Below are 15,166 nucleotides of genomic sequence, written 5' to 3'. Positions count from 1 at the left end.
GCAAGAAACATATTATCAATTGTCTAACATGTATAGCTTATTCTAAAAAGTCTGGAAAAGAAGAGGGATTCCTTCAGAACATTCCCAAAGTATATTTTCCATTACACAAAGACCATTATGGTCAAACAAAAACATATTAGTGATTATCGACGCGTTCACAAAGTTCATAGATATTAGGAGAATAAATTGAGAAAAAATTCAAAAATTGTTCAATAATGTGGGCGTGGCAGCTTTTCGCGTCTTTAGGCCGTTAGAGTGGGAATGGCAAAAAGTTTTTTGGCAAATCGATAGAAATTTACACGACTAATAATAATATGAAGAAATATCAAAACATTTTGCAAAACTGTGGGCGTGGCAGTTTTGTGCGGTTTTAGGGAGTAAGAGTGGGCGTGGCAAAAAAGTTTTTTTCAGCAAATCGATAGAAATTTACAGGACTAATAAAAATTTGAAAAAACATACACATTTATCTAAAGTGTGGGCGTGACAGTTTTGTGAGGAAATTTACTAGAAAAATAAAAGTTTTAAAAATTAGAAGATATTTAAAAATTTTTTCAAATGGTGGGCGTTTTGTGGTTAAAAGTTGGGCCGGGGCCGCAGTGTATTTTAAAGTAAAGTTTTCTTACGACTTTAAAAAGTCGTATCATTAATGAATAACTTGAATTCAGCGCAAGAGTTAATGTCCTTTAGTTTAATTTTTTTTTAATTGTTACGTTGCTGTTTGGGCTTATAGTTTCACGATACGCATTTTGAAAAATGGAAAAGTGACTGTCATTATCTTTGTAATTTACTTATTAAAAAATTTACAGAGTAATTTCAGTGTATTTTATGAGAGTCTTAGTTAAATATTTTGGAATCTTTTATAAATTTAATTTGTCTATTATAATGATAAATAGGCTTTTCAGTGATTTGAATACAATTTTCGCTACTTTCTAATGCACTGTGCATTTTTGCTGCTTTTGATAAACGAAGAATTTCATAGTATCTCAAATTTTAACACGAGATAAGGCCAAATATTTATAGCGTTACTCGTAGAGTAAAAGAGTATACTAGATTCTTTGAAATGTATATAAACCGCCGAAGCGCTCACGCCCATACTTTGGAACAATTTTTGAATTTTTTTCATTTTATTCCCCAATATCTTTTGGCATCCCTGAAAAATGATGAAATTTCGCGTTCGCATTCACACTAGCTGAGTAACAGGTATCTGATAGTCGGCGAACTTGACTATAGTATTCTCTCTTGTAAAATTTACAGACTATTACATCGGTTTATTCGAATGCGGAATATCATCAAGAGTAGCTGATATACGAGTCACGGAAGTAGTCGTTATTTAATAGTCGATGAAGTGGACTATTGCGTTTTCTCCTGGTGAAAACAATATAATGAATACACTTAAACATTCGTATAAGCCCTGCGCGCGCACGTGTTTAAGGCTAAAAGTGTCATACGTGAACCACCTGATTTTGTTTCAATTTGGTGTTTAATATTTATACAGTTTGGTGTATTTTGGTATCAAAAGATACGTAAAAAAATCCTTTTTATTCTTCTAACAGCTATTTAGAAAGTCAGGTACTACAAAAGTAATTGCATATATTTTTTTGTGTACATCGCAATAAAAACACGTCCTAAAAATGGCCAGGCATACATTAAGCATGTCAAAACCATTTATGAAAATAATATGTACTCATGTGATTTCAATGGCTTTCCTTATTTTTGAAATCTTTTGCAAGAAAATACATCGATTTGTGGCATGTTAAATGGAAATATAGTTTAATACTTTATTATTGAATATTGCCAAGAATATAAGCTTACAGTAATAATCAAAAACAAGAGAGTATGCTATAGTTGAGTTCCCCGACTATCAGATACCCGTTACTCAGCTAGTGTCAATGCGAATGCGAAATTTAACATTTATTCTGGGATATCGATAGATATTGGGGAATAAAATTACAAAAAAATTAAAAATTTTTCAAAAGTGTGGGCGGCTTGGCGGCTTAAAGCGTTAGAGTGGGCGCGGCAAAAAGTTTTATTGCAAATCGATAGAAGTTTACAAAACTAATAAAAACATCAAATAGTATCAACACATTTTTTAAAGGTGTGGGCTTAGCAGTTTTGTGCGGCTTGTGGGCGTTAGAGTGGGCGTGGCAACATGGGTCAACAAACTTGCTCTGCGTCTTTGTCTCTAGAATCTGTATGCTGGAGTCTGTATCTGTAGAGTAAAAGGGTATACTAGATATGTTGAAGGATTAATAGCCAAGTCGATCTAGCCGTGTCCGTCTGTCCGTATGACCGTCGAGATTTCAGGAACTATATAAAACCTAGACACGAGCTGAGTAACGGGTATCTGATTTTCGGGGTGTACTCAACTATAGCATTCTCTCTTGTTTTTTTTTTACTACGATAAATCTGTATTTATTTCAGTTGCCTTGTAGATATTTTTGGGTATCTTATCATATTTAAGGAGTTTTAGTTAGATAAAAATGAGTTTATAATTTACAAGCTCTAGAAAATATTAAAAACAAATCTTAAATGCAAATTAATTACAGTAAAATTACAATGCTGTAAAGCTTAAGTATTGGTGAAAATAAAATAGAAAAGACACGAAAAATATTTATAAATTTTAAAAAAAATTGCTAATGCAATTTCTCATAGGAAAGCCTTTACTAAATATCTAAGATACCAGAAAACATTAACGATCGTGACAATCCTAAATTTAAACAAGACAGAATGCTATAGTCGAGTTCCCCGACCATCATATACCCTTTACTTAGCTAGAGGAAGTGTGAAATTTCATCATTTTTGTGGGATATCGAAAGAAATTGGGAAATACAATATGACAAAACTTAACAATTTTTTAAAAGTGTGGGAACTTGGTTGGTGAAATTAGGGGTGTGCCCAATGTTTTTGGTAGACCGATAGAAATTGGCAATCAAAGCAATAACACGAAGAAAAATTTAAAAAAAATTCAAAACTGTGGGCGTGGCAGTTTTTTGCCGTTTTTGGGCGTTAGGCGTGGTAAATCGATACAAAAATGCAATCCTAATAAAAATAAGAAAACATATCAAAATATTTTTTAAAAGTGTAGGCGGCTTATGGTTTGACTATGCGTGGCAAAAAGTCTTTTGGCATATCATGGAAGGAAATCAATTCACTTCGACGAAATCAAGGCATTCGGAAGTGTAGGATCATCAGAACTGCAAACCCAACTAGTCAATGGCGAATACCCTGCGATCTCCGTGAGAAATCAATACTAACAACACAACAAGTACGAACACATCAAGCATATCCACTACATATCCACTTTACCGATCTCCCCGGATCTCCCTAGAGGATGGCAATAAGTACCCCACAAAAGCGCCTCCATTCTTTCCCCCAGAATAACACATGGAAACCGCCTTCGCAGTCGCTCAAGGCTTGGAAACGATTTGTGCGGTTATCGCCCTGCAGATAAGGGTGCCCTCCACCTTTTACCACGCAAGCCGCGATCGATCGTGCCAAACTGAAGGCTGCAATAATGAATACACCTACTCCCAGCGCATGTAAAGTTAAACGAGTTAAAGCTTAGTGATTTGGACGTGATTCCGCGGTCTCATGATATTCAAATCAAAGGAAACAGAACGGCAAAGGTCAACGAATTGATGAATTGGATACTGACGACTACGAAATATTGAAACAAAACTGAAGCACAATTATGCAAAGAATGCTCAAGTGCATGAGTCAAAACATAAGGAGTATCCGCCGATAATAAAAACAGTTTTGATTGGAGGTCATAAGTTTAAAGCTTTCATCCACACGGTCAGCGATAACATACTCAATGTTAATACGAACATTGACCCCGACCACCAGGTACAGGTGAACAATCTGTTCAAATCCTAAGAAGAATGTTTTGAAAAAGATTGGTAAAAAATTGGCAGGTGCAAAACGACGACGATGGTTATAGAGGTATCGTGGGCGGCGATATCAAGTGCCGTTTGCGGAGACGATGAACACGATATTTGGTGACTTACTGAAGTACGGGATAATTGAAGAAAGCAAGTCAACTCATGCAGCATCAGAGACTATGCGTGGACTATCGAGCTCAAAACACAGTTACCATAAGAAAGCGCCATCCGATGCCAAACGTAGAGGAGCAATTGGCCCTGCTATCCGGAAGCGTATACTTCACGACGAGAAAAGGAAGCATTTAACGGCATTTACCACACCAAGTGGACTGTGTTAATTTAATGTCATGCCCTTTGGTCTAGTGAACGCACATATGGTTTTCCAAGAAGTCATTACGGAGATCATACGAGAACTGAAACACCAATGGAGTATTATCAATTATGTGGACGAAGTCATAATTGCAGCTAAGACGGACTAAATATATTAAAGGCATTTCTAGATGCTGTAAAGCGCGGGCTTAATCCTGCGCCCTTCCAAATGCGCTTTTATAAAAACGAAGGTGACTTCGTTGGGGTCACGTTATCATGGGCTACGGAATTCTGCCAGGCAACAAGAAGGCGACTGAATGCATCAACGAATATCAAAGGCCATGTAATGAAACAAAAGTAAGCTGGAAATTACATTAATCTTCAGAATCCTTCCGCTGGAGGATAACAAAAGCAAACCACGACGGCACAGGACATTACGGCACGGATAAGACAATCCAACGTATTCAATGGAACTTATTGTTCCCACGCATGAGGAGGTATGGCAAGTCGTACATCTTCGTGTGCAGAGTGCTGTATATACAAAGTAATATGAGGCAAGCATAAATGGTCACTGCATGTATACGACTCGGTACCTACACCATTCCGTACAACAAATTTGGATCACAAGGAGCAAAAGTGGCAACACGAACAGCGAAGACAACGTCGGTAATTAAAGCACTGTTTGCTGTATTTGGTGAGCCGAATTTGAGAATTTTATAAAGGAAAGAACGTAAAAAACTTTATTAAATGCTTTAAAGACCATGACAGAAAAGACTTAAGAATTGGACCCGCAGTTATTCATGATACAGTGGGGCATTAGTTCACAGATAAATGCCACCACTAAATTTTCCCCAAACGATTTAGTCTTCAACTTTCACCCAAGAGACGTGACGAACAACCGTTTAATAGAGGATATTGAGATAGAGATATTGAAATGAAAAGACCACAAGCAGCAAATATCACAAACGAGCAGAAGAAATGGAAAATGGAAATAATACACGCACAACCAACAAAATACGATGTAAATGATTTACCAACGGCTACAGGAGTCACATAATTTTGATGCTGCGTATAAAGGACCGTATGAAATACCGTAATAAGGTCCTGAAAAACGATCGCTATACTGTTGAAGATTTGCCAGACCACACTGCCACTCAACGACGCTATTATAACGTAATGTCAAGCCACCACTGAGGCAAATGTGTTTCTTAAGTAGGAAGTGTGACAAGGTGGTATTCGAGATACCAGCGAGGGCGGACGTATGTTGGCTTGCTGCGTTATATTTTGTATTGCACTTCGATCAAGCTGCCTGCAGCAGAGGATCGTTCAATGTTGTCTCGGTACCACCAGCGTACAGGTGGGTTGAGGCACACATTTTGACACTTCTCTCTGAACTCGGCAGAAAATACCTAGCTGGAGGTGATTGGAACGCCCAGCATAGGTGGTGGGACAACCAGAAAACGTGTGCCAGAGGAAGGATTTTGGTTTTTGCTCTAGCGTGCGAGGGCATTGGCATTATAGTTACCGGTGAAGTTACCAGCACTTTGGCATCTCAAAGGGCAGCAAGTAAGAGTCCTGACTAAGCTTTTGTCTGACTGTCTTCCGCTGCTCTTTGATTTGGATGAGGAGGCTTAATAGTTTCAGGGTACCCTTAGAACGCTTTTTAGGACACATGTCGAGGATGCCGTCATGCTGAACACGCCTATCAACACTAGCGATGAAGTGTATGTTGACTGCTTCACTGCTATTGTCGTTGAGGCTGGACGACGAGCTACGCCACCACCGCTCCAAGGCGGCCCAAAAACTATTAGGAGACTCCTACTAAATTCTGAGGCAAGAGATATTTTTAGCCCCAAAAGGCACCTCAGGAGGCAGTTTATAGCACCAGTAATCATGCAACTAAACAGTCCTTTTCAACTGTCACAAACAGACTCCATCGGATGCTTGACAAAAAGCGCCAGGAATACCTCGACACCCTGGTCGAAGGATCAAAATCTCATTTGAAGGGCCCATATCATAGCAATAAAGGGAAAGTGCTACAGAACTTCAGCTCTCAACTAAAGTCCTACTCATCAAGGCGATAATAAATCCAATATGGACCTATACCATCCAAATATGGAGAACAGCCTCCAAACACCAACTGGAGAGGCTGAGAACTATTCAGACAAGTGCAGCTCGGCGTGCGTTCGGGCTTCCTTAGCACGTCTCCAATTACGTTATCCTAAGGGATCTATAGATAACTCTGATTGGTGATCAGATCAACCTTCACAGCAGCCGATACGCAGATAGGCTGGCACACACCAAAAAGCATGGCGAGTAGTCTCGCCAGTCCTCTTTCCGTCCGACGTCTGAAATGAATCTACCCCATTGATCTCCCTAACGGTATTATTTCTTGAGCGTTTAAATGTTCATAAATAACTTTCAAATAATGTAATCTGGACAAGACTCTTCGTACCATACTTAAACTTTCCATCTTCTTCGCCTGGTTGTGTTCAAAAGGCACTGAGATTCCGACGCAAATAGATTTGAAAAAAAAAGAACCTAAAGGGATTAATATTTTTCCGCGACCTGATCGGTTCTTATAGTTGTTCTTGTAATTATATTGTGGCTTTACCGATTAAGGTTTAGCTTTTAGATTTGTTACTTAACTTGAATTTATTTAACTAACTGAGATTATGTGTATTTTTAGAATGCCAGCGGATCCGTCTGAAGAAGTGGCTCCTCAGGTCCCAAAGACCGAGCTAGAAGAGCTGCAAATTAGTGCGCAAGGAGTAGCCGATGAGGTAAGTACGACAATTATTTTTACTCTGATAAATGTATTCGAAACAGAACCCCCTAATGCTGTTTCTTCTCAAACACATATTTAAATAATACTATAGTATTATTGTTGGGTTATTTGTTTACATGCACAGCAGCGTGAGCATCTGAGCTTTCCCCTCTCTCGCGAGCTCTCCGTTGTACTCCCTTTCGCACCAACACCTTTGGCTTAGCGTTCTGCTGATCTCTCTGCAATAAAGTCGCTCATTACCATTTGCTTTCTCGTTCGCTACGAATATCGTTGATATTCGCTGTAAAGTAACCTCGTCTTTTAATTGCTCAAAAACAGCTATTATTAGCTCAACATTTGGTGACCGTTGGTCGCGATTTATGCATAAACAATAAATAGTGCAAATCCTGCCAACTTTAACCCATCAATTAATTCGCTATTGCATTATTCAGACAAATTAAATACAGTGAACATTGAAAATAACTCCGTTGGTTACCCAAGATTGCATATACGAATAACGAAAGCTGCAGCTAATGAACTGAATTTTGAGATGTTGTTGCCATGGCTGCTAAAAATTCTGGAAATTCTGATTCAGGGGGACATTTTTGAAGCGCAAAGCGACTGCAATATATAATAGAGTGGAACGATTAGCAGTTTCTTTATCAAGTTATTCGATAACATCATTTGACGATTCCATTCATCATGTAAGTTTGAAGCTAATCGATGAACTAAAACCAACATTTCGAAAAATTCTGAACGAACTTGAATAGATTGATTTGGATGAAATTGAAAGCGATTTGAGTGAGAAATTTGATGATGTTCTCGTAACGCTTCCAAGCCCACTCAACTTTTGCTGAGGCTATTTCTTCATGTGATTGTGGCCATCAGCAGCGTTCACTTCGTCATAGGGCACCTCCCCTGTCTCCTATTTACCTTCCGAAATTCCCTGGAGGCTATGCCAACTGGAGGCTATGCTAACTGGCTAGACTTCTATTCTATGTTTACGACGATAATTTATATCCATCCTGACCTCATAAGCAATAAAAAGCGGCAGCATCTGTCTGCAGCATCATGTCTGATGGACACTGCGCTGGTAACCATTCGCCGCTCACTGAACATTTCTGATGGCAACTATGCCATATTCCAAGCACACGTTACTGAGATTCTGGGGCTAAGGGCAATGCAGATTGGTTCCGTTTCAATGCTTCGTGAGCTGTCGGATAAATTCAACGCTCATATTGGTGCGCTAAATGGAATGGGCTCAACGGAACAAATCGCTGGATGCATTATCGCCCAAGTACTTGTCCAAAAGCTGGATCCGGCGAGGCAGGCGAAATGGGAGGAGCATTGGGAGGACCCAGTGTTCAAAAATGCAAATCCGACGTGGGAATTCATGGCATCGTTTCTGAAGCAGCGATGCAGGTCGCTGGAGAACATGGAGTTCGCCATGGCAAGCTTTGCAACAGGCAGTCAGGTGGGATGTAATAGAACATCTGTTTTCCGTAGGTCCGCTCCTCTTGCCACAAGCCGTCTACAATGCTTCTGGGCACTCCATTCATCACTGCCAAAGCTTTAAGAACCTGTACCCAGCCAATCGATTGCAATAAGGAAAGAGACTGGCCCTTTGTTTAAAATGCCTCAAGACTGGGCATCAAGTGAGCCAATGCAAATACAGGAATTGCTTAGTTTCAAGTTTATGCTCCTCTGCCTTTGACTATAGATTTGATGACTATCACAATAATAACATAGAGCGGTAGCAGGGTATTGCTGTTGAGCTTTTATGTGCCACAGCTGTCCAGTGTTATTTATGTGACACAGCTGTCCAGTGTTATTTATATGCAACGCTTCCAGTGCTTCGATAAATAGAACCACAAGTATTTCTTTTTAGTTTATACGTGGTCGGCATTAGTAAAGCTACACAGCGCTTTATTTCCTGATTTACCTTTATTAAATTAAAGGTTGGTTAAATTAAAGATTGCTCATATTAACAATTTTTTTCTTATCGCATGATAAGGGTGACACATGACGCTCCATACACCGCATCTCACATTTGCCATATAGACAAAGTGACTTAGCGCTGAACTTTTCTTTCTTTCTTTTCGCTCGCCGCTACTAAGAAAATCCTTGTTAGTTTCTTTTCCTCCCCTAATTAATATGCTTAAACTCAGGGGGTAGTCCCGTATGAGTTGAGGTTGTATATAACATTATCTTGCCATAAATTCTTTATATATATAGTGACATATCCATAAGTCCCTAAGACTTAAGCATATGCCTACACACCAATACACACACATACACACACAATATGTACACCCAAATACACCCCCTATGTACCCAACAAATATCATATAAGAACAAATTGTCATAAGATCCTCAAAACCAAGGTTGAATGGAAAAAACCCCAAATCATAATGGACTGTCATAAGATCCTCAAAACCAAGGTTGAATGGAAAAATCCCAACTCCAATAATCACCCACAAGTAGACTAAACATCACGTCCCCACGTTCAAACTTCGGACTCGCAGTCCCGAAAAACAAAAGTGTCAAATTATAAGCCAAAGCACTTGTATCCAAGAGCAAATGCACTTGATCCAAGAGAAGCATAAAACAATTAAAGTCAGAAGCTTTTTCTCTTCACTTGATCATATCCCTTAAGTCCAAAGTCCACATTAGAAAAGCTCGATACCGAGGCTTGAACGTCAACCAAATCAGAATAAGTAGATGAGTTCAGTTTGAGACCTAATTGTAATCGGTCGGTGTTCTTCAACTAAAAATATATTTGTAATCATTCAGTAAAATAAAATTATATTTTTTTTACTTATGAATATTGCGAGTATTTAATTATATATATGTTTTATCATTCAATTTTTTATTGAATTTTATTTTATTTGTTTTATCAAATCAATTAAATTGGTTAAAAAATTTCCAATAGTTCTTGTAAGCAACGTTATTTTTTATCCATTTAACGAACCAACGAAGAATAATATCATAACCAAGATTTTTCTATTTCCGAATCAGACAATTCTAGATGAAAAATATTTCAATTTTTTATGATAGACATTTCTCAGTATTATATTCACATATATAAGTGTAAGTGGTACATATGTTTCCCCCTGCATTAATTAATTAATTACTTGAGTCCAGCACTTATTTGGAGTTCAATAGTTTTGTTTACTTGCTATGCGAGTTTAATTTGCTGTTTGCAATACTCATTTCACATACGCGAGCTGCGCCTTTCACTGTGTATATTTTTGAGAGTGCGGGATACTGGAATCCTTTTCAATGTATGGCTATCTTTGAGACTTTTCCAATCCACTTGGTTGTTGTCAGTATGTGTACAGACATCATTTGAAGCCATAGTAAAATCCTGAAAAAATTTAATATTTTGATATTGCTTTTTATTTTTTCCTGGTTTATAGAATATCTCGTAATCATATTCCCCTAGAAAAGGCTTACATCTCATAATTCTGGCATTTCCATTGCGACTACTCAGAGAATGTGTTAACGGTTGATGATCTATAAAGATCTTAACCTTGGCTTTTCCGTATAAATAGTTTTTGTGGGCTTTGAGTGCCCAAATTTTGGATAGCATGTCTTTCTCGTTAGTTTTCTGCGGCTTTAGAAAACGTTCTAGAGAAATATAATATAGGGTGGTATCTTGCGATAAGACTGCTTGAATTTGAAGCAACTTCATTTGATTCTTTGAAAAGTATGTAACAGAAGTAAGTGTTTCCGACCATATAAAGTATATATATTGCTGATCAGGATCAATAGCAGAGTCGATCTGGCCATGTCCAACTATACGTATAAGCTTCTCGATCTCAGGAACTATAAAAGCTAGAAGGTCGACATAATGCATACAGATTCTAGAGGCATAGACGCGGATCAAAACTGCCTCGCCCACTCGTTTAAAAAAATGATTTAATATTAAGTTTCTATCGATTTGCAAAAAACTTTTTGCAACGCCCTCTCTAACACCCTAATACCGCACAGAAATGCCACGCACACAATTTTGTAAAATATGACATTTTTGAAAAATTGTTTTATATATTTTCATAATTTTATTAGTCGTGTAAATTTCTATCGATTTGCCAAAAAACTTATTGCCCGCCCCCACTTACGCCATAAAGCCGCCAACACTCTCGCTATTTGATACTTTAGGAGCATTCACACCTAGACAGGCTTGGGAGTGCGCCATTTCGAACAGTGGTGCAGAAAGGTTAAATACTTTTTCTTTTATCGGGACCAGAAGATCTGCTGCAGGTTGGCAATGCGCGGCCAGCTCTTCCAGCGATTCATGTTTAAGTTGGTCACATCTGGCTAAACGATGAAGGCGGGCTACCCATTCAAAAAAATATCAAGATCTGCAGAGCTTTCTTAAATTTATACTAAAGATCGAGAATTGATTACCCCAAATGTGTGGCAAAGAATTGATTGCCTTAGGTGTGACAGAGAGTCAATATAACAGATAATAAGATAAAGTCTATTATAGTCAGAACATCTGGTCATGCAACTCATAGATAGATCTACAATGATACAGTACCTCTAAGCAGTTTCTAGTGAATGTACATGTACTTGGAACAAAGCTGTTTAGCCTTACTAAGTCGGGACGATCACCACGAAAATCGTTCTTCGGTTAGCTTGGAAAGGTAAATCAAATTAATGAAGTCTACTGGATATATATAAGGATATATATAAGATATAAGGCTTACAGCCCAAAATAAGGAGATAATATAAGGTTTGCGTCCCAATTAGGCGCCGCAAGGCAAACAGTAAGGAGGTTATTTTTGAACCTAGTGAACTATGCATTAAAGTCGGTAAAATTAAAGCAAGTAATAATATTTAGTAAGTAATAATAATTTAATATTTACAAAGGATAGACTGAGAATAGGTATTTTTAAATTTTTATAAAGTCTGTACCTTACATTTCTTATGCTTGTTAACTCTTTATTAAACCATTTATTATTTGTTAGAGATTGACGGATAGTACACAATAGAATTGTTTAGCCTCAGAAAGTTTGCCTTGCGTAAGCAATGAATTCGCTTGGTTGACGATTTTACTTTTAATACGATACCTAAGTCGATTGCCACTTCGAAAGTAGGATGATATGAAACTTCAGGTTGAGTACGTGGTCCTACTCTGGACAGAAACGCACATTGTTAAAAAAAAAAAAAATTACCTAGAACTACGAATTGGTCCCTATCAGACAGTCTATTTGAGATGAATTAGATAGCGGGCAAATGATTTAGATATTCTGGGAATTCAGAAGACCTGCCGTCTTGTAAGAGCACGTAATATATTCAGATATATCAGAAAATGACAGCTGATTAACCTGTATATTGTGTATCTCCTGTATCTCCGACTTTAACCAAGTCTCTGTAAACACAATGACATGGGAAGCAAAGGAAAGGCTAATAGAATACAATTCAGTTAGTTTCCAACGCAAGTCTTTAGTATTTTGATAGGAAATGTTAAGACTAGATGTTAGTTTCTTGAAAAAGAGGAAAAAGATATGAAGAGGCGAATGGTGCACTGGGTGGCCACGTGATGGAAGCCTTATTCCCCTTTTTCCTACTTTTGTATCCGTTGCTCGAAGAATAAAAGGGTATTCTAGATTCGTTGAAAAGTATGTAACAGACCGATGGAAGAGTTTCTATCGATATCCCAGAAAAAATAGGAAATATCGCGTTCGCATTCACACAAGCTAAATAAGGGGTATCAGATAGTCCGGGAACTCGACTATAGCTTGTTAATATAAGCTTTGAACTCTTTTACCATCATACTATCCGATCGAAAATCACCAGAACATATGGTCGAAAATAGCTCATTAGGGACACTTATCTTCAAGAATGATATGTCTCTAGCGTTAGAAAATTTAAATTTTTCAACTTTAATATTATCGGCTTTTGTTTTGTCTTGTATATAAGACAATACAACAGATGATTGTTTCTTGTTATAGTTTATTTAGTGGAACCAAAGTGAAGGGTTTTGGCTCTGCGGAATGTATTTCTAAAGGGTCAATTTGTGCCGGTAATCCGGACTCAATATTCACTTGTGGTGGTAAACTGATCGGGACAGTGATTTACTAGTTGAGAAACGAACCAGTGCACTGCAGTGCAGAAAAATCGGAATCTTTAGCAATCCCAAGCTGCACTCCCTCCACAACGGATTGATTGGATTGCCCAGAATATTTTTTAGCTGCTGATCTTAGCAACATTTGAGGACATCCTGCGATTGACAGCTGTGGAGATCCTATAGATTATTTGCCAATGGTTGCGGGGCATTCCCCTTAGGCAGCCACCACCACCACCAACCAGTGGCTTTCTTGCGCTTTGGAGATGCCTCTATCTTTTCCATGTTTGTGAGGTCAGGATGGCCTTTTGTCGGAGTGAACGCTGCTAAGGGCCGCAATCACACGGAGAAATGCCGTCTGCAAAGATGGAGTGGGAATTAAAATAATGAGCGTTACGAGAACATCATTACATTTTTCAACCAAATTACTTTTAATTACGCCGAAATCAAGTTCTAGTAGCTCGTCGATCAGGTCCAACCTCACACGAGGAATATTGTTCTTATAGATAAATGAGTTGACAATCATTGGCTGTGGCTTTTTAATGTAGATCGCGGGCCGGGACTACAGCCTCGTGGAACTATCACACAATCTATCCAACTGGCCACTACAGCCTCCTTAATAGAATCTTTTCTTTTAAAGGCATCTCGTGCCTCTCAGCAGTCGTAGGGTGCACACTTCGATTTTATTTAGTTTTTACCAATACTAGGTTTTTCTTATCTTAGAGGCTTTCTGTGCCTCTGCTGCAGTGCTTGTCAGAATTTCACCACAATGCTAAAATTTCATCAGAATGGGAAATCATAGAAACAATTCCCAGAATTCGAAGAGTAGCGCGCTGACACGGCCTTCCTGACCTTTCACACGTCCTCGTGTGTCTAATCCACCAATCAAGTCCAAGTCACACAATTTCATCAACTTAATTTCAATCTTTTTAAAAAAAATTTCAATATCTTCCTCTCTTACATTTATTATCTTGTAGAGACACTTACACAAACATTAATTGACAATTCATCTCATGATTGATTTTTCTTTTACAGACTTAATTACAATGACATCTCAAAATTACATATTAAAACTTCATACTATTCACATTTTTCATAACTTTAATTTCGCATATCAACATTGGCGTGTCTTCTGTAACCCCCAATCTCTTGACCCCCGCCATAACACTTCTCGTCTCTGCGAGATCGCTGTTGTAGTGCGGTCATTACTCTTTTTTCTTAACACACGCCATTTCATTCGTGCCGTTTGCCGAATCTTTCCCCCCTTGGGACACAATCACTAGTGCCATCTTTCAACTCTTTTCCCTCTTGGTAGTCACCATTACATTCTGCTGTCAATTGTCTGTCTGGTAGCACTCTTAGCCATTCATGCGAATATGTTCGCTTATTAGCTAACGACTTCAACTCGTATCTATCACCATCTTGGACATTAATTACCTGAAATGGGCCCTTAAATTTGGGGTCCAGCTTCGTTTGATGAAGCTCCTCGCTTTTCAATAACACATAATCACCTACCTTATACCGAACTACTTTTGCTTTGTTTTTATCAAACCTTTGTTTATCGTACTGTGCATTCTTTTGCATGTTTTCTTTGGCTTGTACCCTCATTTGTTCTCTTTCGATTACACTTTCGTCCACATCGACTGGCAACAACCCAAAAGGTTCTTCTTCTTCTTCTCTTCCTATCAGCAATTCCAAAGCACTTGCTTTGGTGCTTTAAGTGCAACTCAATCCTGTTTGTTGATCAAAACTCACGGAACTTGAGCTCCAAAAAAAGACATACTTGACTTTATAGCTTTAATACAATTTTCCGAGTCAAGATTTAGAGTATGATACAAGTGAACAAACTTAGTAAACGCATCTATCCGAACTATGATATATTCCTTTAGATCGTTCTTTCCACTAAGCTTTCCACTTATATCCACGTGAACGGTATGCCACGGTATGTCCATTTTGGGAATTGGGTGCATTTCCATTTGTATTTTGCCTGATGAAGGCTTGGACAATTTGCATGTCATGGAAATTTTCCACAAATTTTCTTACATATTTGGTTATATCCTTGTCTTCGTTATTCAATTGAGCCAAAATTCTGTTTATGACCTCATCTCGTTGCTGTTCGGCTAATGGCCAATTATC

General features: G+C 38.2%; 2 protein-coding genes across 4 annotated transcripts in view; both read left to right on the top strand.

Annotated features, from left to right (window-relative positions):
* Positions 1-1,413: 1,413 nt before the first annotated feature.
* Positions 1,414-15,166, top strand: part of LOC27207615 (synaptosomal-associated protein 25) — an 88,591-nt gene continuing 74,838 nt past the window's right edge. For 2 of the 3 annotated variants that reach the window (XM_039294199.2, XM_039294198.2), the window contains exons 1-2: positions 1,414-1,569; positions 6,880-6,973. In XM_039294199.2, the coding sequence (XP_039150133.1) occupies positions 6,881-6,973 (93 nt within the window). In that variant the 5' untranslated portion in view covers positions 1,414-1,569; position 6,880. Of the gene's footprint in view, positions 1,570-6,879; positions 6,974-15,166 lie in introns of those variants that run through there. The other variant, XM_039294201.2, reaches the window with a different exon arrangement.
* Positions 6,981-9,024, top strand: LOC123327229. The gene has a single exon (XM_044923074.1). The coding sequence runs from the start codon at positions 7,913-7,915 to the stop codon at positions 8,531-8,533; it is 621 nt and encodes a 206-aa protein (XP_044779009.1). The 5' UTR covers positions 6,981-7,912; the 3' UTR covers positions 8,534-9,024.

Source organism: Drosophila simulans, chromosome 3L, assembly GCF_016746395.2.
Source record: "Drosophila simulans strain w501 chromosome 3L, Prin_Dsim_3.1, whole genome shotgun sequence".
Lineage (NCBI taxonomy): Eukaryota > Metazoa > Arthropoda > Insecta > Diptera > Drosophilidae > Drosophila > Drosophila simulans.
This window is presented reverse-complemented; position numbering and strand designations above follow the sequence as displayed.